This window comes from Psammomys obesus, unplaced genomic scaffold, assembly GCF_907164565.1.
Source record: "Psammomys obesus unplaced genomic scaffold, mPsaObe1.curated_primary_1811, whole genome shotgun sequence".
Lineage (NCBI taxonomy): Eukaryota > Metazoa > Chordata > Mammalia > Rodentia > Muridae > Psammomys > Psammomys obesus.
Genome location: NW_026585504.1, coordinates 40439908 through 40467693, shown reverse-complemented (window position 1 = coordinate 40467693; position 27786 = coordinate 40439908). Strand labels below are relative to the sequence as shown.

At 54.7% G+C, this 27786-nt stretch overlaps 2 protein-coding genes across 7 annotated transcripts in view; one reads left to right on the top strand and one right to left on the bottom strand.

Annotated features, from left to right (window-relative positions):
- The first annotated feature begins 170 nt into the window (after window positions 1–170).
- Tp53i11 (tumor protein p53 inducible protein 11) lies at window positions 171–24766 on the top strand. 6 transcript variants are annotated; one of them, XM_055600139.1, is made up of 8 exons: window positions 171–187; window positions 19124–19207; window positions 19736–20022; window positions 20500–20558; window positions 20762–20810; window positions 21202–21298; window positions 22409–22510; window positions 22786–24766. In XM_055600139.1, the coding sequence occupies exons 3-8, from the start codon at window positions 19849–19851 to the stop codon at window positions 22917–22919; spliced, it is 615 nt and encodes a 204-aa protein (XP_055456114.1). In that variant the 5' UTR covers window positions 171–187; window positions 19124–19207; window positions 19736–19848; the 3' UTR covers window positions 22920–24766. The 6 variants fall into 6 exon arrangements, with proteins under 6 accessions (XP_055456114.1, XP_055456100.1, XP_055456135.1 ...); XM_055600125.1 differs by lacking the exon at window positions 171–187 and adding an exon at window positions 10352–10514 and having other exon boundaries at window positions 19126–19207; XM_055600160.1 differs by lacking the exon at window positions 171–187 and adding an exon at window positions 10352–10514 and having other exon boundaries at window positions 19886–20022.
- An 11-nt stretch (window positions 24767–24777) lies between these two features.
- Window positions 24778–27786, bottom strand: part of Tspan18 (tetraspanin 18) — a 127565-nt gene continuing 124556 nt past the window's right edge. The window contains exon 10 of the mRNA XM_055600111.1: window positions 24778–27366. Coding sequence (XP_055456086.1) covers window positions 27319–27366 — 48 coding nt within the window. The 3' untranslated portion in view covers window positions 24778–27318. The remainder of the gene's footprint in view (window positions 27367–27786) is intronic.

Here is a 27786-nt window from a genome sequence, read left to right as displayed (position 1 = left end):
ATTTTCTTTTCAGTTTGCATTCGCCAGGCAGGGGGAGGGGACTAAGCTTGAGAGAAGAAACAAAAGGAAGACAAAGAAAATGCCATGGGGTGGAAGAGGTCTGGGCAGAGAGAGGCTCTGGCTACCCAGGTCTCACCATCTGGGAGGCCACCCAGGGAGAGAAGGAGGAGGGACAGGCCAACAGCAGGTGTGTGCGGGGGCAGGGTCAGGGATTGCCATTGGCTCCTGGCCCCTTCTGGAGTTCTGATGGTGTCTAGGACTCTAGGGCCTGGGGAGAGATGGGAGGGCAGCCAAGCCCACCTCCCTCCTCATTTCTATGCCCCTTCCTTTCAGATGCCTCCAATGTGCGTGGAATTGGGTTAGGTGGGAAGAAGCAATAAGAATCTGGGCTGGGAATGTGCTTGAGCTGGTAGAATGCTTGATCATCATGCATGCATGGGATTCAGTGCCCCAGCATCTCATAAACTGGGCATGGTCTTACACACGTGTGTATGACACTGGGGAGGTGGAGGCAGGGGGATCACAGGTTTGAGTTCATCATTGGTTAGCCTAGGTTATATGAGATTCTGAACAAAAAAAGGAAAAGAGAGAGACAGAGAGAGAGAGAGAGACAGAGACAGAGACAGAGAGGAAACATATGTGGCCATAGTAACCCAGGGCCAGCCCTGGGCACTTAGAACGCAGCTGTCAAATCTAATTCAGTGCCTCTTGGGAGTGGCTGCCAGCCTGAGGTGTCTGTGGGAGCCTTGGGCTACAGGGTCAGGGGTCGAGAAGGCTTTCCAGAGAAAACAATATACACACTGGGGTGAAAGGAACATGAACAAGGAATACGAATTAAAGGTGGAGATGAGCTGGGCAGAGCGACAGCAAGGATGAGGACAGAGGGAGGCACAGAGGGGTCCTGGCAGTAACATCTGCTCTGTTCTCCTCTACTGCAGTACAAGGGGCTCTGATGGGTTGCACACACACACACAGTGTGTGTGTGTGTGTGTGTGTGATATGCACTTATTTCTTCATTTGTTTTAGATGGCACCATTTAAAGCCTGCCACAAATCTTACCAAACAAAGCGGCAGATCTATGATGGCCTGGACCCTGCGGCCACAATGTACCGCCGTACAGGCTGTGAACTGAGCTGCTCCATCTGCTTCAAGAGTAACAGCCGGTGGCCCTGCTCCACATTGCCATTTATTAGTAGTAATTGCCCATTCTCTTTCTCTCTGTTTACATAACACGAAGAGAGTGAGATCTGAGAATATGGTGGCGTATGAGGCAGATCAGAGAGAAATGGGTATCTGGTGATACATGTAATAAGGTCAGTGGACAGGATGAAGCCGTTGAGGGAGATGGCCCAAAACGATCTGTTGAGGTGTCCTGCCAGAGAGGGAGGAAAGGAGCCAAACAAACAGGGTTAGGAAAAGAATTTGCTACTGAGGGAAGGGCATGTGCAGAGGGTCTGAGGTGGAAACACATTCACTGGCTGCAGGAAGGTAAGTTTCCTATGGCCATAAAGGAGGGGCTGTGTGCAGGGAACAGAGCCCGAAGGACCACAGTGACAACCAAGAAGGGAGGCTGTGTTGTGTCTTCCATTCTCTGGTCTGTTTTGCATAAAACTGTGTTGAGCTGGCAGTGCTTGGGGATAAATTAGGATTGACAGTGGCCTGGAGAAGAAGAGATAAAGTGGCTGGCCATTTAGAGAGGGATAGAAAGTAAGCAAGGCTGTTGGGTGCTCCTGTTACTCCCAGTGAGTATGGGGGTAAGACAGCATCTCACTGTCAGGAGAATAAAGCACATTAGAAACTGCTTTATCCACCAAGGAAATGGACAATGTGTCCGCAGAGAAATGACTTGTGTTCCCATTAGCAGCTGAGTCAGAAGGCTCAGATCCGGGGAGCACCACACTCCTTCCCTGCCTCAACATCCTTATGCTCTCTTCTGTCTCTAAATGTGGGTGCCCTAGCCAGCACTGGACCTGAGGTCCCGGCATACAGGATTCTGGGGGAATGCTGGGGCTGCAGGCACATGCCAGCCATTAATGATCCCAGGGAGAGTACTGTTCACACGCCTGCTGGGTTAGTTGGCACACACTGTGCCCTTCACATGAAGCTATAAAGCCGTAACTTATTTATACCCAGAAACCAGAGCGTTGCTTTCTGCCAGCTCTCCTAAATCCCTTCTCCAGCCAGGCAGGGGATGCTCCCAGAATGCCCTGGGGCTGGAGCATAGCGGAGTATAAAAGAAAGAGCTAAACAAGTTTGTCAAGGCAACTGAACACCTACTATGTGCCCTTCATGATCTTTTGAAGAATTATCTAAACAATCCTGTGAAGGGGACAGACAGACCAAGGGTCTGTCTTTATCAGCAGGTGGCTTGGGAGACATAGCAAATGGTGACTGACCATCTTAGCAGTCCCCTCCACAGGCTCACGTGCAGAGTTTTAAAAGTCCCTTACCACTGTGGTGTTTGGCACAGCAGTGAAAGCTCAAAGAACCCCAGAATCATGGCACTGTTTTGCCCGAGACTGAGGCCCCAGGAGGCCATAGCCAACCAAGGCTCCACAGCTAAGGAGTCTGCAATCCCGCAGTCCATAGTCGGAGGAATGAGACCCTCAGCAAGTAGGAAGCCTCTCAGAGGGTTGGATCTCAGTCACCTAGTGCTGTGTCTGGAAGCCTGTGCTGATGCCAGGTTACGGGGTTATAAAGATGGACGAGTTAGACAAAGAACCACCCATCTCAGTGCCTGTGGACTTATGGGGACAGACAGGTGACAAAGGATTCTGTGATTCCTTGTGGCATCTGCCACGGTCAGATGTGCTCAGATCCGGAAGAGGCCCTTCCAGTTCTTGGCAGGAAGAACATCTGTGGGTGAAGGTGCTGCTAGGAGCCCAGGCTGTGCAAAGGTCAGGAGGGGAGGGTTGAGGTTCTCTCTACTCTGAAGAAATGGGGACAATAAGATCTGTGGTGGTTGGAGGTTTGCAGGATCTGTGGGTGGGGAGAATGTCAGCATTGCCACCCACAAATTTAAAGATTCAACTCTTCTGTGAATATAAGCCAAGCCGGACCTCAGTTTCTCCTCTGAGCAATGGCCCATCTCCCTGAGGTCCCTGAGTTTGCCATGCACTCATAAGGTCTGCACCCTGAAGGGCTTTTCTCTCCCTCACTGTGAGGAAGGGTGGGAGGGCTGGTGCGCTGGAGGCTGAGGGAAGGAAGTGTCTGTTCAGGACTAAGGGTCCCCTGGGACTGGAGATTATCCACCAGGCCCCTTCCGAGGCTGAGGGCTATGTCTGGCTCTGCAGAGGGAAAGAACACGGGGTGAGTAGCCTCGCAGGTGCTCCCGTAGCTGGCCCAGCCCTGAGTGAGTCAGGCCACGTAGGGATGCGCGGCTCCCAGCAGTTACATAAGGACGTCGGGCGCCGGAGAGCCGCCTTTGTTGCTGCGATCCGCCTCGGCAGCGCCGAGTATTAATAAACCGATCGCCCGGAACGCAGGCGGGCGGGCAGGCGAGCGAGCTGCGGGACGATTGGGGCTGCAGCGCTGGGAGGGAGCTACACCCACGGCGCCCTCCCCGCAGGATGCTGCCTCCAAGTTCCTCGCCGGCACCCTCTCCTTCCCCACCCACCTGCTAGCAGGTGGGAGCTAAGAAAGCAACCGGTAATCCAGACCCCACCAGTGTGCGCTCCAGGCACTTTGCTACCATTTTCAGGCTGCATGGTATCTGGCCTTGGCCTTATTTGTAAAACGGCAGAAAAGCACCTAAGTGTTAATTAAAGTGCCCTCCCGACTAGTCCCCCTCTGCCTCCTCCTGGTCTTCCGGTCTCTCTTCCTCCTCCCTACTCCTTCCTCCCTCTCTTCCTGGTCTTCCCCCCTACTCCCAAGTCCTCCTCTGCCTCTCCCTAACCTTCTTACCTCCCTCCCCCCCCCCTCATCCCCACTTCTCTGCCTCCTCTGGTCTTCCTCTACCCCATTCTTTCCCCCTTTTCCTCTCCTCCTTTCCTTTCCCTTCCCTTCCCTTCCCTCCCCTCCCTTCCCCCCTCCCTTCCCTTCCCCCCCTCCCTTCCCTTCCCTCCCCCTCCGTTTTCAAGACAGGGCTTCTCTGTGCAGCCCTAGCTGTCCTGGAACTCACTTCATAGGCCAGGCTGGCCTCGAAATCAGAGATCACCTACCTCTGGGGTAAAAGCCTGTGCCACTACCCATTCCCTCCTTTCTCTTTATCCCACCTTCCTCTCCTCACCTTCCTCTCCTCGTTTGTGATGCTAAGAATTGAAACCAAGATCTCATACTACAGTAAGGGCTGAACCATTGAGTTATACTTCAAGCTTTTCTCCTCTCCTCTCTTCTCTTCTCCCCTCCCCTCTCCTCCTGTCCCCACCCCTCCTTTTTTGCTCCTTCCCTCTCCTGTGTACTGGAGAACAAACCCAGGCGTTTGCTCATACTAAGCGAATGCTATACCACCCAGCTGCACCCGCAGCCCTCCAAATATTAAGGGTGTTTTGTTTATTTGTTCTGTTGGAGTCAGGCTCTTACTATGCAGCCCAGGCTAGCCTCACCCAGGCTAGGCACCACCTTTCTGTCTCAGCCTCCTGAGTGCTGGAATTACATCTTGCCTGTGCTTTCAGGAGTTCCTGTAAGAGCCCAACACCTCCCCCAAGTCTGCCCAGTGCCATCTATGCCTTGGAGGCTTGTGGCAAGGTTAATGCCTTGGGAACCTCTGCCCATCCCAGATTTCTACTCTGTTTCCCAGGGCGGGATGCATACATTTTTAAGACTTTCTCCCCAATGCCTCTGAGAACCATAGCTAGTACAGCCATTTGTAATCAAGAATCCAGGGCCCGGGAAAGATAGGATCTGAGTTGAAGCCCTAGCACCCATTTAAAAACCCTGTTGTGATGGCTTGTACTTGTAATCCCAGAGTGGGGTGACAGAGACTGTGGCTATCTGGGGCTTACTGGACAGCTTAAACAGTCAGCTATAGAGACCCAGTCTCAAAGGGGGGCAGCATTCCTGAGGATGTCACCTGAGGTTGTGGACCTTTTGAACATGCATGTACACGTGTACACAGACACAGACACACACACACACACACATTTAAAAAATTCTGTTTGACAGATGTTTTCCTGAGACCATATGTGATTTTCTTTGGTAAACATGGGTGACAGCTTGAAGGAGAGGTTAGGCCCCTAAGGGACACTGTCTGTGGGAGGCCTGGCAATTTCTGATATGGTCACCAGCAGAACCAAAGCCACTTTGGGGTCTGGGCTGGACTGCTAGGGTCGCATCCTGATCTGTCTAGTGTATGGCCTAGTGAGCTTTAGTTTCCTTAACTATAAAATGGGTGAATAATGAGACCAACCTCATAAGATTTATTAAAATCACTCAGACCAGAAAAGCTTCTAGTTTGGGGTCAAAATGTCCTTCTCTGAGAGAATTCGAAGTCTTCTGGGTGTGGTGCCAAAGGAACCCAGCATCCTTTTGAGCAAGAGGCAGTTAAAAGACTGGTTATAGCCTAAGCTGGAGGCCCAGAGGACCCACTGTGGGTCCTCAGCCCACAGTGACTGTTGTGAGGGTTGTGAGGGCATATTGGAAGTTACCAGGCTGAGGACAATGAATCTGCTTCTCTGTGCGCCCTCATACCCACAATTTTTTTCATACCTCTAGCCAGCCTGAGGTGCGTATCTGATTTGTGGGAGTGACATATGTCCCCCCAGGGGAACTATACCCCCTTAAGCTTAGGGTACCAGGTCCCTGCTATCTTTCCAGCTGGTGAAGAATGATTTTCCTGCAGGTAGCAGCATGCACCCTCTGCCCCTATCCCTGCCATTTCTAGCTCATTCATCATCGAATCAATGAGTGTCTTACTGACTTGCTGTGAGTCAGGCCCTGAGTTAAGGACTGACACATCCAGTTCCCTCAGTCCCGAAGCATTCTGAATATCACCATGGTTTCTCTTTCCATTTGACAGATGAGTGGACTCAGAGAGGCTGAGGAGCTTGTCAAAGTCCACTAATCTAGTTAGAGAGGATCAGGGCCCTGCCCTTCACTTGGTCCAGGAGGGATTTGCTGGGTTGGTCTTGTCAGCTCCTCAGCTTTCGTGATGCTGCAAGCATGGTTGGCTTTCCAACCTGCCCACCATCCTTTCTCTGAGAGGCCTGAGTTCCATTGTCATCACGTCCCCATCCCCCTCCATGGCTTATTTCTCCCAGGTGAGGAGCTATGTGACATTTCTTGCCCCCACAGCATCCACAGACAAGTGTGGCAGTGGAGATGAGTCAGCAAGGGAGGGCAGCCATGGGGGTGTGAGTTGGGGATGGCTAGTTTACACTAGAGGAGAGGAGGGAAGCAGGGAGCATGAGGGAGGGAGGGAGAGAGGGACAGCCTGGGAATTACCAACCCCCCTTCTCCTTCAGACACCCCAAAGCTGTGTTCAGCCTAAAGCTACCTTAAAGGTCCTGGCCAGGCAGGCTCAGAAAGAAGAGACTGTGGAAGTGAGAGGAGCCAGGAAAGGAAACTGACCCAGCTCAACTCACTCTTTGGGGTATCAGAGGAGTCAGCTTCTGCTTGGGCCTCAAAGGTACCCCCCCAACCCTGTGGCAGCCGAAGCTCACCCTGGCTCAGCAGATGTCACTTTACTTCACTCCGGCAGCGGCAGCAGCAGCAGCAGATTTCTGTGTACATTTCCAAGTTAAAAGCTCATGACATACTGCATGAGTTCCTAAGACTCTTAAAAGGTCCACCCCAGTCCTCAAATCTAACTTACAGAGACATCAGAGGCTCAGAGATGCGGAACTGCTGGCCCACGGTCCCATAGCCTGGATTTAAACTTACGTGTGTCCAATATTCCCAGGCTCATCTACCACCGAACTCAGACAGTCCGGTCTTCCTCTAGCATGTCAAGGGTGGTGGCACTGCTGAGGCATTTCTGCATGGGCCCTGCTCTAAAGATCACTCCCAGTGCTCACCCCCATAGCCTTCTCTGTTCTCTGCTAACCCTGCTCTAACTGCAACCACCTTCTATTTTAATTATTGTCACTGTTATTATTATCGTGTGTGTGATGAGGGTACGCACGGCACATATGTTGGCATCAGAGAACAGCTTGGTAAAGTCAGTTCTTCCCTTCCACCTTTATATAGGGTACAGGGTCATTAGGCTTGTGCAGCAAGCTCTTTGCCTACTAAGCCATCTCTCTGGCCTGCATGCTTTTTTGTTTCATTTTGAGATGAGGTCTCATATAGCCCAGGCTGGTCCTGAACTCCTTATGTAGCTGAGGATGTCCCCTGAACTCTTGATCCTCCTGCCTCCATTTCTGGAGTGCTGGGATCACAAGCATGCATGCATCACCATGCCTGCACATGAAAGCATATTCTCTCCCTCAGGGACCACAGCCCAGAAGTAAGTTGCATGCCCCTCCCCCATTGCTCACACCCACCTGCACACAGCCCTGGCACAGTCACCACAAGTTTGCATCCTCCCTCCCTCTAGAGCACAGAGGTACGGCCTTTCTTGCTGAGGGAGCCCAGGAAGGACAGAGGGAGCAGCAGCTGCTGGGTCTCTGCGGGAGTGACCCTCACTGTTTGGCCACTCCCCATCTTCCGAAACTCCTGAGGCTTTCCGCAGAACATTTTAGCACATTCGAAGTCCAGCCTCTACAGGAACAATACAAATCCGAGTTTCAGGCTCTAAGGAGTAGTGATGGCTGCCTGCCCCTTTCCCTCCCAGATGCAGCAGAGGGTCACGGGAGTAGAAAGTTTTCATGGCCTTGACTCTCAGAGTCCACCCAGGCTAAATACCCAGGGTGCTTCATGTTGCCACGTGCCTGACCAGGTAGGCGTGCCTCCAGCCGATGGAAAGGTGAGGTAACTCAGAAACATGTTTGAACAAAGGGCTCAGCATGCATTCCCTCTTACACTGCCTGGAACCTCGGGACACCCCATCCGTCTCCGTTTATTGGTCGAGGAAATGTCAAGGGCTGAGCGGTGGTCTTAGGAATGTCCTTAAAGGAATGCACACACTTTTGGAGAAGTGCGAGAAAAGGTGAGCAGCCTAGGGGAAATGGGCGGCGAGGTGGGTAGGTAGTCTGTTGCTATCTACCCTGAGCACTTTGTGTCTGGCAGCGTGCAAGCAGAAGCCAGAGAGAGAGAGCTGGTGAGACACAGCAGAGGGGCCTGCACGTGGCGGTGCTGGTGTCCACGCCCTCTGAGCCCTGTCAGTTCCCTCTGAGTTCTCTCAGTCTCCAGCTCCATCGTCTGTGCCGTGAGCAGTTTCCCACCTGTAAGATCACGGTTAGGGATCTGTCCTCCCAACAGGTTGGGAGTCCTCTGGGAACAGAGATGCCCTCCTATCAACTCCAAGGCCTCAGCACTTTACCTGGCACACAGGGCCCATCTGGATAGCTATGCCTTTTTTTTTTTTTTTTTTTTGCAAATCATTATGGGGCTTTCAGCTCCCTATACATGGGCGTGGAAACCCCAGAACACAGATGGGGTTATAGGCTCTGTCTATACCAAGCACCACTGAAGGTGTGACCCCTGCCACTGGGGAGCCTGTCTGGTTCTGCTCGAATGCTGCTAGCGACAGTGAGCTCACTGCTTCTACTATGGCCTCTTCCTCAAGGAATGGTATGAGACATTATCATTAGGTCCAGCCTCTGGAATTCTGCCTCCAGGTCCTGCCTCTGGTGAAACACTGAGAAGTGTCTCCTAGTCTAGGAGGTGCTCAGGGACAACACTGGGTTCCAGTGACACAGCCCAGAGCCCTGCACGCTGAAGGGACAGATGGCACAACAATGAATTCATTATTCCATCTCTGCCCAGAGGTGAGACTCTGAACTGTTCTGGGACCAGGTCACAATGAAACTCTCAGTGAGGGACAAGTGAATTGATGTGCATTTCTCTCCACACACCTCAAGGCAGGCCTGATCCAGAGCCACAGACGTGACTGGCTGAATGATTCATTCATTACTGGCCATCACTAGCCAGGTGTTCAGCGAGAGCTGGTGGCAATGTGGGAAGGGAATTGAGTTGCCTTGGTAATCAGGAGGCTAACAGCCACGAAGAGCTAGCTTGCTATGTGCCAGGCATTGTTCTGTTTACTTCCTTGCAAAGGGCACAGCCCCTCCTGGCAAGCCCTAGCGGTTGGGAGGGCCACGGAGCCTGCCTGGTACTTTAGCACCTCACAGAGGCTTGGTAAGCCTGGGCTGCTGCCTGTAACTGGAAATCCCAGCATCAGCTACAGGACACTTCCTGCTATATGCCACACCTCTTTGTAGATAAGGAGTTGAGACTTGAAGAGGTTAGGTAACTTGTTTACCCAGGGCTAAGCTAAAAGACAGAGCCAGGATTTGAACCCAAGTAATTCTGGTCCTGTAGCCTGGAGCAGAAAAACAGAGCAAAACTCAGGAGCCAGAGGCACACTTCTTTACCTTCAGCCTTGCTTCTCTCCATCCCCACCCTCCCTCCCAGGCCTACTGTGGTTCTAACAGAACCCAGAGGGCAAGATCCAGGGGTTCCTCTGAGGAAGAGGCAGGATCCTGGGCAATCTACAGCTATAAAGAGCCTCTCAGGGAGTCCAGAGCCAGGCAAGGGATGGGGTGTTGTGGGAGCCTGTCTTTTTAGTCTGAGAGGCTCCTGAAGACCTCTTAGGACTCCTCAAAGCTCACCCAGAACACTCTCTTGGCATGGGCTGAGACAGAAGGCTGTTTGTTTCCCCCAACAAATAGTCTGCGCCCCAGATAAGACTCCAGCCCTGCCACAAGCAGCACACGGCACAGCGACAGGGGTCTAAGGTCTCAGTGGTGAGTGACTGTCATGAGGCGGTCACACCAAACTGGGGAGACAAGGGTGGCCCGGGTGACAGAACGCCCATTCTCCAATATCTTCGGGCCTAGGCAAAGTATTAATGACTCACGGTTTTGTGAACTGGACAAATCCTGTAAACCTCCTGGGCTGTTGGGAACGCTAGGATTTCGTTCTTGAAAGTATTCTAGCAAACGGTGAGCACTGTTTTTAACTGTGTTGTTTCGCAAACTGGAACCCTGCCAGCCAAAGCCAGCCCGGGCTTGAGAATGGGTGTTTTCCTCAACTCGCAGGGGTAGGTTTGCAGTCCCGGGAAAGGGGCGCTGTCTTCCAAACTTCCGAGAAAGTCCTGGGTGGCGCAGCGGCAGGGTGTCCCCCATACGGGGATCCCCTGGCCGAGCGTGGGTGCGCCCCCCGGAGGCCGATCCCTTCAGGGCCTCGGCTGCAGCCCCGGGACCCCCCCAACCCCTCTGTGCCCGCCCCGGCCACCTCGGGGGCGAGGCAGCCCAGCGCGTGGGAGGGGACGGCGCGCCATTGGCTTGTGCGCGGCACTAGAGGAGGGACCAGCGCGGGCCGCCAGACTCGGGCGAGCCTGGAGGCACAGAGTCCAGCCTGCCCTGCCCTGTCCTGCCCGCCCAACGCGGCGCCGCGATGTGAGACTTCCCTGGGGCCGGAGCGTCCGCAGGGCACGCCAGTTCCGCGAGCGCAGCACCCCGCGCGCTCCGCACGTAAGTCCGCCGCCAGCCTCGCACTTCTCTGCCGCTGCCTGCGTAGCGCAGCCCGGGGACGCCGGGGGCCTTAGGGGAGCGCCGAGGTGCAGTGAGCACCCCGCGCACGCAAGTCGGGAGCCGGGACGGCTTGGCACCTGCGGGTCTGCGGGCGCCCTGCACCTCGAAGCCTCGTTCTCAGTCCTTTTTTTGTTCGTCCGCTTCAACTGACTCGGTTTCCCTTTCTCCCTCAGCTCCTCTTCTCCTCCACATCCTCCCCCCCGGGGCTGTTTATTTCGCCCTCGGCCTCCTCCCGGGCTCTAGCTCTTTGATTCCAAGCGGGAGAGAGCGGCGTGTGAAGCAGTTTTCTTCGATCGCGGGGTCTCCGCCTTGGTTCTCGGTCCCCTCCCCCTTTCTCGCCGCCGCACCCCCTCCCGCCTTTGTTTCCTAGCCCGAGGATCGCGCGGTGCAAACTTGCGAGTTTCCGGGTCCTCGCCCCCACCGGGTGCGGGGGCGGAGGAGGTGGCGGGGTTCCTGCTGCCCACTGGTCTGGCGGGACCTTCTGTGAGGGTGCGGGGGCTGAAGGAGCCGCGGACTCCCGCCCCACAAAGTGGGGGAGTGTCGGCAGCGTGGAGGTGACGGTTAGATCGGAGGGGAAAGGGGCAAGGCCGGTGACATTTCCCCGAGTCCCTGCTGGAGAGGAGCGGGCAGAAACCTAGCTGGGCCAGACCGCAGGGGGTTCAGGAGAGTATCGCAGGTGATCCGGGGCGACCCCTTCTCCCCCAAGCCGCGGGGTCCCCTGTGGAGGAGCAGCGTGGGGCCATTGTCCGGCGCAGGATGGATCAGGGTCCCGTGTAGTGCGCATAAAATGCTCCGCGCGCCATCCCTTGAGCCACCTCAGGACCAGGCGTTCGTTTTGGGTCCCATCTCGCCTCCTTGCAGCCTGGGTGGAGCGAGCTTCTCCCGCCCGTGGGGTTGGAGGAGCAGGGAAGGCCCAGGACCCGCCCCCACCTTGCTTCAAAGTCTGAAGCACACTGCCAAAGCCTCCTCAAGCTCGCACTTCCTGTTTCGTTTCTTTTAGACAAACTTTCTGGATGGGGCCTGGCTGGCTTGTAGAAGTCCCTGGGTTGCAGGGACACCCACCCGGCTGTGTCGCCCATCTGCAGGAGGCTCCTGGAGAGATCCCGCCGGTCTCCCGCCACCTGCAGCCGGCGGGACTGTGGTGGGTTCCTGCAAGAATCCGGAGGAACACCACCTGCCCTTTAGCGGCAGTCCCAGGCTCGGTTCGAAGCAAAACATTGTTTTCCTGTTAGGTCGTTGGCAAATAAGAATATTCTTCAGGTTTCTGCCGCCACCTTCGTACAGACGGCGCCCTTTTCCTAGAGTTCTCTCTGATCTCAGTGTCCTAGGAGCTCTGGCTCCTCTTCTGTAAGACTCTCACGTCTGGGTGCCTCTTCTTGATTCCCCCTGCTTTGACCTTTTCCGGCCCAGGACCTCTGTGGCTCCTGAGGCCCACCCCCAACTCCCAGCCTGGACTTGTTGTGACAGCCCCCTCTGCTGGCTAGGACCAGGGTCTTCCATTATTCTCGACTTCTGTATGTTCTTTCACTGCCCCGAGTCGCTGTGAGCACTACACAAAAGAGTGATGGCACAAATGGCCAGCACAGGTCCCACAGGTCCCTGCACACCTGTGGAAGCGGAAAAGACTCTCCTCTTGGTGGTGCTGTGGCCTAAGCAAGGAGAGGCAGATAAATAATAAGTGAGCAGATTTCGCCATGTCAGTGCCTTGGTATTGTCTCAGTACCCAGAAGGCTGAGGCAGGAAGTGTTTGTGTTCCAGGCCAGGCTGGACTATGTAAGAAGGCCCTGTCTCTGAAAGAAAGCCAGGGTCAGGGGAGCATGTAGAATTTTGGGGTGTTGAGGACATTTTAAAGAGTGGCCAGTCCTGCAGAACAGCCTGTGCAAAGCCTGAGGGGGCAGGGAAGAGAAAAGGAGGTATTGGAGAGGAAGGATGGGGTCCCAACCCATCAGATAGATGAGAGAGGTGATATTAAGAGAAAATTCGTAAGCTGGCACCCCTTCCCTCCAGCGGGGGGGGGGGGGGGGGGGGCAGCCACAAGATGGTCATTTTGTTCTGAATCCAGGAGGGAAGGCCTCACCCCCAGTAGCATTCTCTGTGTCCCTCCCACAGCCAGGGACAGCCACAGGCTGAGGGCCCTGGAAACTCCCTGTCTCCCAAGACCCTTATGCCTCTGGACACCTGCCTCCATCAGTGTGCTGGGTCCTGACCCAGAGTCACCCCACTTCACTTCCTCCTGATACTACCCTCTTTAGAACACCCTGTTTCCAGGGACCTTTTTCGGAGTGACTAACCCCCTTAACCACCGAGAAAGAAAGTCTCAGTCTTGGACTGGGATCCCCTGTGATCTCTGCCCAGGGGAAAGCAGGGCTTCAGACCATCTAGTCTGGAGACACTGGTTTAGCATGGACCGTGCCTTCATGGAAGCCCCCAATTTCCCCCTGTATGTTGCTGAGCAGCAGGGGAGGGGTTTGGAGAGGGATGACAATCGTGGGGGAGTGGACACAGGAGAGCCCTAGTTCTGTGGGAACTAGAAGCAAGGTTGTCCTGGTGGATGACGGAACCAGCTGCCCTTGAGGGCACTGGCTCGGTCACCAGGCCCCAGGGAGGCTGGCCCACTCAGGGTTGAAAAGGGCAGGAATTCTCCATGCTGCGCCTTGTGTTTTGCAAGTGACAGCAGGACAGGAAAGGCCATGTCAGTGGCTTCTGAGTGGTGAGACGCTGTGTGAGAAGCTGGCCTTGGCTTCTCAAGGCTAGACAAGGCAGCAGCTTCAGACCTCTCGGTGAAGGTGAAGCCCTTCCCCCAGGGGTGTGGCTCCCAGGCCTGGGCCCCATCCACCCTCAACCACACAGCAAGAATCATTTATTTTTTGTCCCCTAAGTTCTGAAAAAATATGTGTCATAAGTCAGGGCTTTTCCTCCGTTCCTCTGGAAATCATCCACCTTCCACAGACAGAGAGAGGACTGTGGAGAAAATAAAATCTCCACAAGGTAGTATGAAAGGCAGGAAAGCTGGGCATGGCCTGGTTGAAATGCAAATGAATGTGCTTGTATAGCTGGGGTCAGGGCTCTTGAGACCACACTTCCCACCCACACAGAAAACTGTCCTGATGGCACGCCCTGGCTCATCATGCCAGTGACCTCAGCTGTCCTCCTCGAAGCACAGTGACTCAGGGCACCCTGGCCTCCCAGTGGCAGGGCAGACCTCGAGGCTCCAGATCCCAATCCAGGGTCCTGAAAGGTTAGAGGAACCTGGCAGGGACTCCATAGCTTTGTCACTGGGATGGGTCTGTCGCCACGGCTGCCATGCTAAGGGCTTTCACATCGAGGCCTTTGTCTGCTGGCTCCCCTCTTTGTCATCTTCACCTTTCACAGGAGCTTAGGGACAACGGAGCTGGTGAGAGGCGACAGCCCACCGCCACTGCTCTGTCCACCCAGGCAGCCTATAGAATAATTCTGTTCTCCGGGGACTGAGGCGTGGCTCGGCTGTTAGCACGCCCTGTGCACGGTAGCATTGCTTCCATTTCCCCGTTGCTTGGGCCTGGAAGATCTCTAGTGAGACCCGTGCAGCAGAGGACATTGTCTGTATTGGTACCGCTGCCTGAGTCCTGTGACCCTTGGCTTTGTGGGTGAGGAGTGGCACCCATTTGCAGGAAATATGGTTCCTCACAGGACAGCAGGGCTGCCTGAGTCCAGGTCTGGGAATGCAAGCGTAGGGTGAGAATGTGGTTAAGATGTGGGTCACTTTGCCATGGGGCCTGAGCAGTTGGTTCCTAGCCAGTTTTTAGACCTCCATTTTGTCCCAGACTACAGGGAAGAGACAGATGATTCAGGCTCTGGGGCCCAGGACAGAGTCTTCTCTGCCTACCCTTTAGCAGGCCCTCCAGACTCTGAAGTCTGCTTCTCCATGTCCTCACTTGGATGCAGCGCTGTTTAGACCTACTTCCAGCTATTCTACAGCGAAGACATAACAGTACAATGGGCTCCAGTCTGAGGCACTAGTTCCCACAGCCCCGCCCTCATCACAGGCCAGATTTGGGGTGGGGGGAGCACTTCAGACATTGGGAGTACACCATCACTTCCAGGGGAGGGTGCTCTGGGAGATGGCTTAAAACTCAGTTATGTTTGGTGGGGGGAGCTCCAAGTTCATGGAACCCTCTACTGTAAGGCACTGGTGCACAGATAAACACAGACATTTCTTCCCCCCCCCCCCCAACCCTTCGATCCTCTCAGGAGATCCAAGGAAAGCTCAGCTCACAGTGAACTTGAATTCTAGCTCTGCCACACCCTCCAAGCCACAGGAATCCTAAATAAGTAAGTCACTTGGGCTTCAGTGCTCTTGTCTGGAAAATGGAGTGGAAATATGGCTGTTGTCACAGGCAATAATGTGGACTTCAGGGGCTCCCCAGGCCCGATATGCTGGCAGCTGGCTGCTGTCCGAAGCTTGGGCAGGACGAGTGGGCAGCTCTCTCCTCACCAGCAGGAGGACGGTTGCAGCCCGCTGCACCTGTGTGCACGCTGGAGAGGAAGTGGGTCTCTGGCTGAGGGGCTGCGGCTGTTACAGGGAGGAAGTCTCCGGAGCAGCTGTGGGTGTTCTGGGTCCCTTCTTCCCCTCCCTCTCCCAGGCCAGCAGGTTTCCTAAGCCAGTCCCCCTGGGCACAGCCTCCCTGTCGGGACAGCTCTGCAGGCCATTGGTTTCTATGGCAACCAGGCTTCCTGGGAAGGATGGGGAAGTCCTCCAGGATCAGCATGGGGGGGGGGCATGCCTCATCAGGTCTGCTCCCCAGAGCCGAGTCTGGCTACAAGTACATTAATAACACAAATTTTCGCTGTTCTTGGTAGAACAAAGACCAGGGGCCCAGCTCTCATTGTGTTTCAAAGGCCTGCTGAGTAGACTTCACTCCGGTTTCTTAGATGAGGACTTGGAAGCTCAGAGAGGTTAAGTGATTTTCCTGGGGTCACAGAGGAGTGAAGAGAAAGAGTCAAACTTTGAATCCAAGGTTTCCTAGCCAAGAGTGTAGTGGTGTACACTTTTAATCCCCAGCACTCCAGAGGCAGTGGCAGAGGCAGGCAGATCTCTGAGTTCCAGGCCTGGTCTACAGAGCTAGTTCTAGGACAGCCAGGGCTACACAGAGAAACACTGTCTCAGAAAAAACAAAACAAAAACAGGAAAAATAATTTAAAAAGAAGAGGTGTTCGTCATCTTCTGGCCATGTACCCTCAAGAACCCCCCTTTTCCTGTCTTAACACATCCACTCCCTTGCCACCTAAAGAGTGACCAGATTGGAAGTCAGCCCTGCCTACATCCTTCTCTGTCCTGGGCCATCAGCTCATGTAGTTTGGGGTAGACCTCTCCCCATGGGCCTTAAGTTCCTGCCTGTTCAGTGTGTGGTAGGATCAAGAGCCTGCCCTCTCTCTTTCTCTGGCTGTCCCCAGAGACTGCAGAGATAGGGAGGCCTGGGCTTTGAGGACAGATGCTCTGAGGAGCACAGCCCCTCTGCTCTTCTGCTGGGTCAGCCTTTGGAACTGGGAAAGGGGAAGTGAGGGGACAGCTGAGCCCTGAGGAGGCTGGGTAGAGCTGGCCTGCTGAGGGCAGGGAAGAGGGCTCTGAGTTAGTGTCACTCGCAGAAGGCTGGAGAGTTGCTGGGGGGAAGTCTGCCAAGCGGTCTGACAGGGACAGCAGGCTGGACACCATCTACTGGGCACCACAGCTATGAGCATGAGGGTGGATGATTAGCTCCCCTCCCCCCTCCACAGTCACAGTGGGGATGTGGTGCCCCTGAGAGCAGCATGCAGGAAACCAGGCAGGTCTGTGTGAGTGACAGGGGCCTTTCCCACCCTTCTCATCTCGGTGAGGAAAGAAAGGTCAGTAGGAGGGAGGACAGACCCCGCCCAGGGGAAGGCTCTTGGCTAGAGGGTACCCGCCTACATTCACTGGCACTTCTGCCTCTCTCTTCCCCTATTTCACAGAGGGAAACTGAGGCTGGGGCTGATGTCGTGGCTCTTCTAAAGCCTACAGCTCCTAAGTGGGTAGAGCCAAGATTCAAAGCCAGGTTCACTGGCCCAAAGCCAGTGTGTGGCCAGGATTCCCAGGAATGTCTTGGGGGTGGTGCCCTCACTTATATTAAAATGATATCAGGCCTGAAACCCTTGGCAAAGAGCTTTGGTAGGGAAGAGTGGGGGAGGGGAGGCCAGAAGGCTGCAGGTGTGTGTGTGTGTGTGTGTGTGTGTGTGTGTGTGTGTGTGTGTATGTGTGTGTTGGTGGGTGAGTCACGGGGCAGAAGAAAACAGTGCCACCATCTGGGATGTTTCCGGCCCGTCAAGTAGGGACATGATAGAACTAGTCTTTTACTGGGCACTGAGGGCTGGGTGTTTGGTCCCATGTGATGGGAAGGTGCTGGTGAGGCCAATGTCCTCGTCCTCTCCGTCAAGAGCTCCGGCCCAGGGTGTAGGGGAAGTGCTGGGGAGGGTGGTGGTATCCTGTCTAATAACTGCCGTCTTCACTGCACACTCTCCACGCCAGGGTAGCAGCGACCACAGACCTGAGGGAGGCAACACTCTTCTCAGTGTTGTGTGAGTTAGCCCCTTCTTTCCCCACATGAGTGGGGAGACTGAGGCACACGGGCAAAACAGCTGGCTTATAGGTCCACGTAAGTGTTTGGAGACCTCAGGTGTGAGTCCAGACAGGAGAGCGGGCAGCCGTCCTGCTGTGGTCCCGACAGTCACTTTCTGAATTCCTCTTCTGTCCTGGGTCTTGCTTCTCCTTAGGTCTGGTTGATAGTGGGTGTGGGCGGTTGCTGCCCTATCTGAGATAAGAACACTAAAACTCAGAGGGAAGAAGTAATCCTCTCTAACAACTGATGACAAGCTGCCCTGTTCAGGGCACCTCACTGCCGATGCCTGACTCACAGAGGGCTTTACTGCCTGGGTTCTCTCCTGTGCAGGTGCCGCTCTGAGCGCTCTGACCCCAGTGGCTCATTGTGTCAAGGTCTTAGGAAGTTGGAGCTAAAGTTCTATTTCACAGGTGAGGAAACCGAGGCTCAGATTAATGAGGTGACTCTCCCGAGGTCACGAGACTGGGGAGGGACCCAGCAGGAATGAGTCAAGCAGCCTGGCTTCTTGAGAAAGTTTAAGAATTCAGGGTCCCCAAAGACTGGGGCTAAAATAGAAATGGCCTACAGCAAGCTTTGGTTGTCAGGAGCGTGGAGGAACCGGAGAGCATGTGTGTTGTGGAAGGCATGTGAGGTTCCCTGGCTGTTTACTTTGTCCACACACTTCCGCAGGCCCATTCTGGGCCGTTTACCTCAGAGGCCTGGAAATGTATGGGTCCACCAAAAACACACAAAGGAAGGCCAGAAACAACCGGATGTTCCTTGTTTGCAGCGTCACACAGAATACTGATGTGCACTAAAAAGGAATGGGCAACTGGGGCACTGGGCCTGGCTGATCTGGGAAAGGCATCCAGCTGGGTGGGGGAAGCTGAGCACGTAGATGTCCATATGCTTTGTGGTTCTGTTTTTTTTTTTTTTTTTTTTTTTTTTTTTTTTTTTTTTTTTTTTTTTGCAACGTTTGAGGAAAATCTAGACCAAACTAGAGTGACAGACCTCGGGCCTGTGACGCAGGGTGTGCCTGGGATGGCACATTGCCGTCTGGACAGGTGAACCCACCGCGCCCTGTCTCCTGTCCTGGAGGTGATAGTCGCATGAATTATCCCCACAGTCATTTCTGCCTGGGTTAAAACGAAGGGTCGGAAGGGACATGGGAAGGATGTGACCAGGTGGCCAGTCCTTTGAGGAGGCAGGCTGAGCTCTGCATCTTTGTGTGGTCTGGCAGACGGAGGGTTAGGGATGGTCTGGAGTGGGTGTCCAGTCTGTTTGGGGTCGAGAGAAAGTGGTGACCTGGGCTGGGGCTTTGGCTCCACTTGGGGTCACAGTGTGACTGAAGGGACAGCCCTGCTTTCCCTTGGGGGTTCTAAGTACCTCTGTGTGGGGCCTAGGCAGCCTTTGTAGTCCAGCACCCCCGGGGGGTATAGGAAAAAGAGCCACTCATTCACAGAGCCAGGGCTGGGTGTCGGGGCCTGGTGCCCAAGCCTCGCTCTGCTCTCCCCGAAGCCCCAGCAGGGACTTCTGCTGTCATTTTGAACGAGAGCCACAGGACCTCTTCGTAGCGTATCCACTGCGCCCTGGAACCCTCACAGTCTGTGCCTTTCTGCTCTTGTATTTGTCGGGAAAGTTTATTTCATTTCAAGACTCTGGCAGCCTTGAAAGGGAACCTGGGTGATCTGGGGACATTTGCTCAGGGACATGGCACTGGGTAGCAGGTGGCTTGGAGGAGGGAAGACAGCTTCCGAGCTCTGCCTTGGAATGAGCTTGCTGGACAGTGTTCTGGGTGGAAATGAATGAGATGCCCGTGTACAGAGGACTCTTGGCACTGGCTGGAGGGCTGGTGGGGCAACCTGTACAGTCTGGAGGAGCTCTCCTCAGAGACTGGAGCTGCCTGGGGTCAGCCAGAGCCTCACCGTGTTCCCCTCCATGCCCTGTCTCCTCCCCTAGAGTGTGAGGACCAAACACAGGAGAGGGACGCTCTTCTTGGACCCTAGTACCCATCTCAGCATCTGGCTCGCTGCCCATCTCACAGTACGTGCCCAGGACTGGCCTGTGGTATTGCTGGGGGTGGCAGGGCTGGGGGCTGTGGAAGGTGATGGGCATAATAAGTGGGGTGGAGGCTGTGAATGCCAATGACAGGGAGTGGGTGGGGTCTGGGAGGTGTGGCCACTACCTGAAGCCTCCTTTTCTGGGCTTAATGCCTCCTTCCCTTGTGACTAACCCCCTCCTTCTCCAGGTCCAGTGAGGGCTGTCTAGGGGTTGGAAGGAGCATTGGGCCAGCTTGCTGGCAGTGGGGATTGTCTGGGCAGGTCCATGTGGCCCAGAGCCCAGGACTTAGGAGGCTCACTAAGTTTGGACAGTTTCTTACCTCTCTGACATTTCCTTTGTCTCTACAACCCAGAAATCTTGTCAGTGAGATGCATCCTGGTCCAAATGCCTTTTCTAAAGCCCATATGCCTCTCCAGGGCTGACTATAAGGCTTTGTCTGACCTAGTCACCTGGGCTGTGTCATGTTTATGGGGGCCAGGCTGGCAGCATCCTCCTCAACCCATTTTACAGGAGAGGAAACTGAGGCAGCCGAAGCTCCATCTTCTCTCAGGCCCTGGGTAGGGCCTGGCCACAACCTTCTCGTCCTACATTGGGACCTGGGGTCTGGAAGTCCAGCAGGAACGATGGCTGAGGCCAGTGTCTCCCCATGTCCCTCAGCAGAAGACAACATGGCAGCCAAACAGCCTCCTCCGCTCATGAAGAAGCACAGCCAGACAGACCTTGTGAGCCGCCTGAAGACCAGGAAGATCCTGGGCGTGGGCGGAGAGGATGACGATGGCGAAGTGCACCGGTCCAAGGTGGGCCATCCCAGGAAGAGGAGCCAAGGCCCACAGAGCCTACAGTTTCCCTCTGCCATGGCAGGGGAATGATACCTACAGAGGCAGCAGTTTGAGGGAAAGAACCCAGTGCTTCTCAAGGAACAGGCACAGACACAGGCATGAGCAGATCCTGCCAGCCCTGCAGGCTGTCCATGTGATCACTGACCCACTGTACAGATGAGGAAGCCAAGACTCAGAGGGGCTCATAACTTCCTCGAGGTTATATCAGTGAGCGACAGAACCAGGCTTCTAGGCCATGGTGGGCAGACCCTGAGCTTTCTTTCATAACCACCTATTTTCAGCTTCTCTCCTCTGGGTGCCTAAACTTGGGCTTGCAGTGAGGAGGCCTCTATGTCAGTCAGAGGTGCTCCAATTGGCCCCAGGTGTGCAGGTGCTTGGTGGAAGGTGGGTGGGTAGGATGCGGAAGGCTGATGTCTCTGACTTGTGTGTCCACAGATCAGCCAGGTCTTGGGCAACGAGATCAAATTTGCTGTGCGCGAGCCTCTGGGGCTCAGGTGAGCAGCAGGTCTTGTCTTGTGTCCTGGGTGTGCACACTGTCCCGCATTACTGGGCCTTGCTCCGGATTTCATCCATGCCGTTCGTTACCTCCCCAAATAGCCCTGGGTGTGTGGGCTACACAGGGTGTCCCCTGGGGTCTGGGTTGACAGTGCAGGTCAGGGTGAGTGAGGCTGTAACTTTTCTCTCTGCATCTCCTCAGGGTCTGGCAGTTTCTTTCTGCTATGATGTTCTCCAGTGTGGCCATCATGGTGAGTCCTCCGTGTCCAGGTCCAAGCTGCAGGCAGGTGGGGTGCTTGCCAGCTGGTGGCACCTCAGACTGAAAGCTAGATGGAGGGAGGGACATGGTTGGGTGTAGCCCTTTGCTCTCCGCCAGCTTCTCCTCTACCCCATCACTGACTGCTGCTGTCTCCACACTGAGGCCCATCCTTCCGGGTCTCTGCTAGCACCAGGGCTGACACTCTGCCCCTTACCAGTGTGCTGTGCTCCAAAGCAACAGCGCCTCATGCTCTGGGCTGTGGGCACCCCAGGTAGGAGGGGCAATCAGGCCCTGCCCTGAGACCCTGGCTCTGTCTTTGGAGGAAGGAGGTGCCCAGCATTCATCTCAGCTTAGACCTAACTGTGCTCCCCTGCTGCCCACAGGCCCTTGCCCTCCCTGACCAGCTCTACGATGCCGTTTTTGATGGAGCTGAGGTGACAAGCAAGACCCCCATCCGCCTCTATGGTGGCGCCCTCCTTAGTGAGTACTGCTGGCAACACCTGGGCCCTTGGGGATCTTGGCAGAGCCTCTCCTCATTCTCTAGCAGGCTGGTAGCCTGGGCCCCTTCATGTGCAGCTGTGCTGAGCATGTGCTGCCACCTTGTGGCTATTGTTGGAATACACGTGGTTCATTGGGAGTAATGGCTGATTGCTGAAAGTTCACTGCCTTGGCAAAATGGGGTGCAGAGCCTAATGAAAATCAGGTCCTGCCTGTCAGGGTCACATAGCCAAAAGGAGGGGAGCAGATTCTCAGCACAGTGCCCTCAAGACTTTATCTCCCCACTCCATCTTTATGTCCAAGGCGTTTGGTCCTTTTGGTTTCCTCTCTAATCTGAGGCCAGAACATACAAAAAGAAGCTGAATTGTATTTTTGAAGTTCAACACAAGTGACATCATTCCCCTCCCTAAATTATTATATGGCTCGCCACTGTGTAAAGACCAAAAGCTTTGCCTTTATGCCTGAGAGTCAAGGTCCTGTGTGGGGTCTGGACACCTCCCTGTCTGGCTTGTATGTTGGGTCTCAATGGCAGCCGCATTGAGAAGGCCATCCAGAAGGCCACCAGGCCTTTGCACATGTGTCTTCTCCAGTCTTGTGCCAGTTGGACGTAAACTTGCTGGGAGCAAGGCAGTGGTGGAGACAGGTGGGTGTCATTAACTGGGTACACTCTGTCCGCTGCTCTCGTGTCCAGATATCAGGCACTGAGGGGTAAGTCACGATCAAGGCCTGTCCTGCTCTCCCAGGGGAATTCGTTAGAGCAAGTCCTTCCTTGGCACAGGTCTTCTGTCTCCAGAGGCTCCTCTAAGTTGTTGGCCCAGGTAACTGAGTTCCTAGACTTCTTCACAGAGTCACAAGGACAGAGCTAGCTTGGGGCTGGAGGCCTTTGCCCCATTGTGTAGATGAGGGTCCCAAGCCCTGGCGAGGAGAGAGCCTGGCCTGTGTTACATGAGGCTTCAGACACTGCAAGAACAGCCCGAGCACAGAGCTGGATCTGCAGTACTGGAAGAAGGACAGTTTGATCTGAGGGGTGGAGTATGGAGGTTCAGGCCCCTGAGCTGGGGGTCAGGCCCACCCTGTGCTCGATCCCAACAGGCATCTCCCTGATCATGTGGAATGCACTCTACACAGCTGAGAAGGTTATCATCCGCTGGACTCTGCTCACTGAGGCTTGCTACTTCGGAGTGCAGTCGTTGGGTGAGTGGTGTAGGGTGGGAAGGCTGGCAAGGTACAGGAGGAAGGGGACAGAGCACGGGGCACACTCAGAGCTGTGCCCTGCAAGGCACCTGCCAGTTGGGGGCAGCAGACTAGGGATACTGTCAGCTAGACTGAGCTAGTGCTGAGCTCTGGAAGGTCAGCCAGGGACCCTGCAGGGATGGCAGATGTGTTCAGTGTTCAGCGTAGCTTCATGGTGGGAGGGACTTGAACACATGTCGGCTCCTGACCTCTTGCTCCCCTGACTTCCTTCACAGTGGTCACTGCCACACTTGCTGAGACGGGCCTCATGTCCCTGGGGACCCTGTTGCTCCTGGGCAGCCGTCTCCTCTTTGTCATTGTCAGCATCTACTACTATTACCAAGTTGGCCGGAAACCCAAGAAAGTGTAGCAGGCTGGAACCTGCCTGGGCCTGGACCTGGGCCAGAGTGGCTGGGGCTTCACTGTCTGTAGACCCCAGACAGGCCTGCAGGCGGGCATGGTGTTCGCACCTCCCTTCCCTACCAGGCACTCCCTGGAGTCAGCTTGGACCTCCTGGGCTTCTGGGAGTGATAAGTCAGGCCGGGGCCTCTGCACCCTGCTCCTCACCCCGTACAAGAATAACTCCTTGCCCTGGCTTTCTTGACCTCTAGACTCTAACAGACAGTCTAGAGTAGAGGCCTGTGGTCTGGTCTGAGTCAAGGTTACTTCCTCTGCCAGGAGGCCCTTTTCTGTCTCAGAGGTTGTATCAGCCCCAACAGCAGGTCTCAGCTTCTCTCCATCCAGAAACACAAACACACACACACACACACACACACACAGTTTCTAGAGCCCCTACTGAGATCAGTTAGCAAGGGGATTGGCTGCCTCCCTTGGGCCAAGGTCCCAATCCCCATCCCTGACCCTCTCTTTGGCCTGCTATAGGGTGTTCTGATACTCTGGCTGGCTGCCTGGCCCCCAGAGCTGCAGACCTCCTTCCCAACAGGCCAGGGTTAGGCAGTACACCACAGGCCCTGGCAGGCCCTGGTACTGCCTTCTGTAGGCTCCCAGTGCATGAGGAATTCTGAGGGGAAGCAAAGCAGGGACATTTCCTTGGCATGGCCTCCAAGGCCTGCATGGCTACACCTGGCTTCATGCTTCCTCCAGATCCCCTCCAGAGGCTGCCTCCAGAGGCCTAGGGGTGAAGCCCATACCCCCCCTCCCTAAACTCTACAATGTAAGGAGACAGAAGTGGGTCTGCCCTTCCTTAGCACCCTGATTGTGGGCCTCTAGAGCTGAAGACATGCCCCTGCTGCCACCAGCCTGTGTGGCCCCTCCCCTTAGTCCCAGCTCCCAGCACCCCCCTTCCCTTGAGCAGCAAGCACACTAAATAAGAGATGTGGCCTGAGGCCTGCCTCTGTCCCTTCTGCAAAGGGGGGGAGTCCCCCATGTCTGGGGAATCTTTCTCCAGGGCACCTGGGCTCACAGCCTCCCTGAGTTCAGTTGGCCCTGCAGCCAAGTGCCCCATGACAATGGCCTATGCCCAGTGGAGAGGACTCCAGGGAAGTTTCAGTGGAAGACATGCCCAGCAGTGGTCCAGGCCGCTTCTGTGACCATGGCCTGGCAGGGTGGTGAGGACCTGTGCTTTCAAGAAGGGCCCACTGTGCGCACCTGCCTCCTGTTGCTGGCTTTGTGCCAGATCCCCAGTCCCACCTCTTGACAGAGAGCACGGGCCCAGCCACTGCCAACTCTCAGTGAATCCCCAGCTGCTGTAGACCAGGTGAAATGTGACTGTCCTCAGCGGTGGTAGGGATTCATCCTCTTGCGTCCTCTGCCAATGCAGATAGAGTCCCAGGGGAGGTAGTCATGGAAGTCACAGATGCCAGCCATGCTCAGCCTGCGGGTACATCTGCCAGTCTTCCCCTTGGCGCCAGGAGGTGACAGGGCCTGCCCCGGGAGTGGTAGCCAGGTTGCCCTGTTTAAACTGCATTGATAACTTCAGATGGGGCGGGGTCAAGGCCAGACCAAGGCTGGCATACAGACACCTGTGGCCTTCAGGAGACACTAAGCTTGGAAGAAGGCAGCAATGGAGATGGGAACCCCATGCTGAATCCAAGCTCAAGGTGACCTGGCTGCCCCCAGCTCCTCGTCATGCTTCTGCCTTGGCCCTCAAGACTGCCCCTGCCATGGTCACTATTTATTCCTCAGTCCTTTCTCATTTTGTAAGAAACAGTCACAAAAATAAAATGATAATAATAATTAAAAAACAGTGGGAAACGATCTGTGTGGCATCCTGTTTTATATTACAAAATTTCTCTTGATATAGAATATAAAAATGGCGGACATGGGTGATACAATGATAAATTAGCTCTGTTTCCTACTGCAAGGGACATTTACAGATTCCAAAATAGACTTTAACATATGGGTGTGTGTGTGTGTGTGTGTGTGTGTGTGTGTGTGTGTGTGTGTGTATGAGAGAGAGAGAGATATCCTGGGGTGGTGGTGCTAGGCTCAGAACCTGGGTAGGCAGGGGCTTAGGACAGGGTGCTGGGGCATGGGCCACAGACCCAGTCTTAACTCCCTGCCTGTAGAATGCTGCTGTCCCTTAGGCAGGTGGCTCTGGACAGGTAGGGGCTATTCTGCTCACTATTGGGTGAGGGTCACAGGGCATCTCAGATGAGGCTGTTGGTCCTATGGTAAGAAGAGGAGGGTCCCGTCTCCTCCCCTGGGAGTACACAGAGCAGCCCACCACGCCCCAGTATGGTGACCTCAATCAGCTCAGTTGATGGCTACTAGCAACCTGAGATGGTGAAGACTGTCTGCCTCTGGTCCCATGAGGGCACTGTCTGAGGAGTTGCATCCACAGCTGGGTTGAATCTGCGCTACCTTGGAGCTCTTCAACATGTATATGGAAAGTTTTCCTGGTCTCTCATCTACCCTGGAATTGCCTGGGCTACATACCACCTTCTCAGCCCTGCCTGTCTCTGGAAGTCTGGGATAGCTCTAGGCAGCAGCCCCTGTCGTGGGGCTCTGTCCTCAGCCTGGCCATGAGCTTCCAGTAAACCTCAGCTGAATCATTCACCTTCCTATGCTGTTGGAGTTCAGTATGTTGTGGGTTCTGAGTCAGAGCCTGGGTCCTCTTAGTCTGGGCTGGCAGCCAGCAGTGGGGGCCCCCAGCCTAGAGACTCAGCCTCTGGGGAGCTCATGACTTCATTTATGGGGATGCCAAAAAAGCTGTCATAAAAACAACTTGGGAGAGTGATGCTCAGAGACCCTTATGAAGGCCAGGATGGGTAAGGACAACATGAAGAGAGGAAAGAAATGGGAGGAGGATCCCCTTGAACCCAGATAACAGCACAGAGAAGCAGGGAATCCTTGGCTCCAGGCTATGGCTATGACTCCCAGGAGGCAGGCAGATAGAAGGAAGCTGAAGTTAGATCAGGCTCTTCCATCAGAGAGGAGAGCAGACACCAAGCTCTTCCTTCTACCACTGCTACCCTGCTGTGCCCATGGCAGACATAATTAATCAAACTTGAGATCCTGACAGACAACACTAATGGATTCATCATGGTCCTTATAAATAGTTGCTAACCTAGTCTGAGTCTCTCTCTCTCTCTCTCTCTCTCTCTCTCTCTGTGTGTGTGTGTGTGTGTGTGTGTGTGTGTGTGTGTGTGTATGTGTGTTGGTTGGTTGGTTGTGAGCCTGTGAATCTGAGTCTGGGAAAACAGCAGAGGCTAGAGAGAATAACAAAATGTCATATGGACAGCAAAAGGACAGAATGTGTATCATGGTAAAATTGGCTGAGCTCCTGTGGGGTTCTTAAATCTGCAGACAAAAGGCATTACCTTAACCTCTAGGAAGGAGAGAGCGTGAAGGGGACATGTGGACAGAAGCACAGGAAAATGGAAACCCCTTTTGTCTGTTGAGGTGAGAGTGACATTAGAGCATCTGAAGGCAGGAGGCTGCATTGGGAGGTAGTGAGCTCCATATATGGAGGTATGCAAGGGGTCAATTCTCGGCAGGGACCTTGAAGAACACTTTCAAGCCTCAGCTCTGGGTAGAAAGAAATGAATGATGGGGGGGGGGTCGTCTTCCAGGGAAAATCAGGAGAGGGTGTGACCCACAAGGACAGCTGATGAATGACAGTAGGATCTATGCCAGAGGTATAAACAGGACAGAGTGAACACAGTACGGACTTTTCTCAGCTGTAGAACTTGGTGCGAGCAGTTCCTGGCCAGTTTACATTGGATGCAGTCCTGGCTCCAGCAGCCTGGAGATGAACCTTGTCATGAACATGCCATGTGGCTGTGAACAGGCCGACTGCCCTTTCCTGGGGCAGTGAAGAGGCTTTGATCCAAGAGATGAGAAAATGAAAGGCAGCCACCTTCAGATCCAGTGTCCACACACAGCCACCCTCCGGCAGGTGGTACTGCAGAGTCTGACCCTGGGTGGTGAAAGTGCGTCTCCTTGGAGCCTGGGCTTTGGCTCTTCCTCCAGGGTGTGTTCCTGCCTCCTGCTTGCTCAGATTCTGGAAATGCTAAGAGTGGGGACCCCGGTCTGGGACACTCCAGTCTGATGGAGCCAAGGGGTTCTGAGGCTGATAATCCTTCAGTCCCAGGCCAGCCCTAGGTCCTTGTTGAGCCCGTGGCCCTTGCCTTAGAGCCGAAGTGAGGCCTTTTCAGTTCATGGCTGTCTTGTTTTTGTTTTAAAATTGATTCTAGGCTCCTGGCCATCTGGGCTGGCCTTGCCTCCTCCCCTGGGGCCAGAGGACATGGAAGGGAGGGGGCTGGCTGCTGGGCAGTGGTGGGCTCTGGGCGTCTTCAGGGCATGGCCTACTGGATGCCCCGGAAGAGGCACATGGCAAAGATCATGAGGAAGAGCTGCAGAGAGAGGAAGAAGGTGATGCAGAGTCAGAGGCATGCTGAGGGGCTACCCAGAACGCCTCCTGCAAGGATGCCTTGATGCCACCCGGGCAAGCATCTGTTCACTGTCCATCTAAAAAGGGGGCTTTGGAACGCAAACAGTCTGTTTAAACAGTTCAAACGTCTTTCTCTGGTCAGCAGAGACTTTAAGCAAAGCAGAGCCCTTCTTGGGGGCCTGAGTGTGCACCAAGTAGGTTTCTAAGTGCTCTATCAGCAGCCTTCCTAACCAGCAGGAAGTGAGGCCCAGAGAAGCCATACCACCTGATTCAGGTCACACAGCTTCAGTGAACAGCGACACACTGCGCCCAGAGCCCTTGCTTCTAAGCCCCTGCACTGTGAGCTAGCTCCCGGGAAGCCAGTTGAGGTTTGCAGAGATTA

Excerpts from the sequence above, each read along its gene's own strand:
- Tp53i11 (XM_055600139.1), top strand. The coding sequence starts at position 19,849 with ATGGCTGAGGCCAGTGTCTCCCCATGTCCCTCAGCAGAAGACAACATG. Across the intron at positions 20,811-21,201 it reads TCTCCAGTGTGGCCATCATG|GCCCTTGCCCTCCCTGACCA; the intron begins GTGAGTCCTCCG and ends TGCTGCCCACAG. Across the intron at positions 21,299-22,408 it reads CTATGGTGGCGCCCTCCTTA|GCATCTCCCTGATCATGTGG; the intron begins GTGAGTACTGCT and ends CGATCCCAACAG.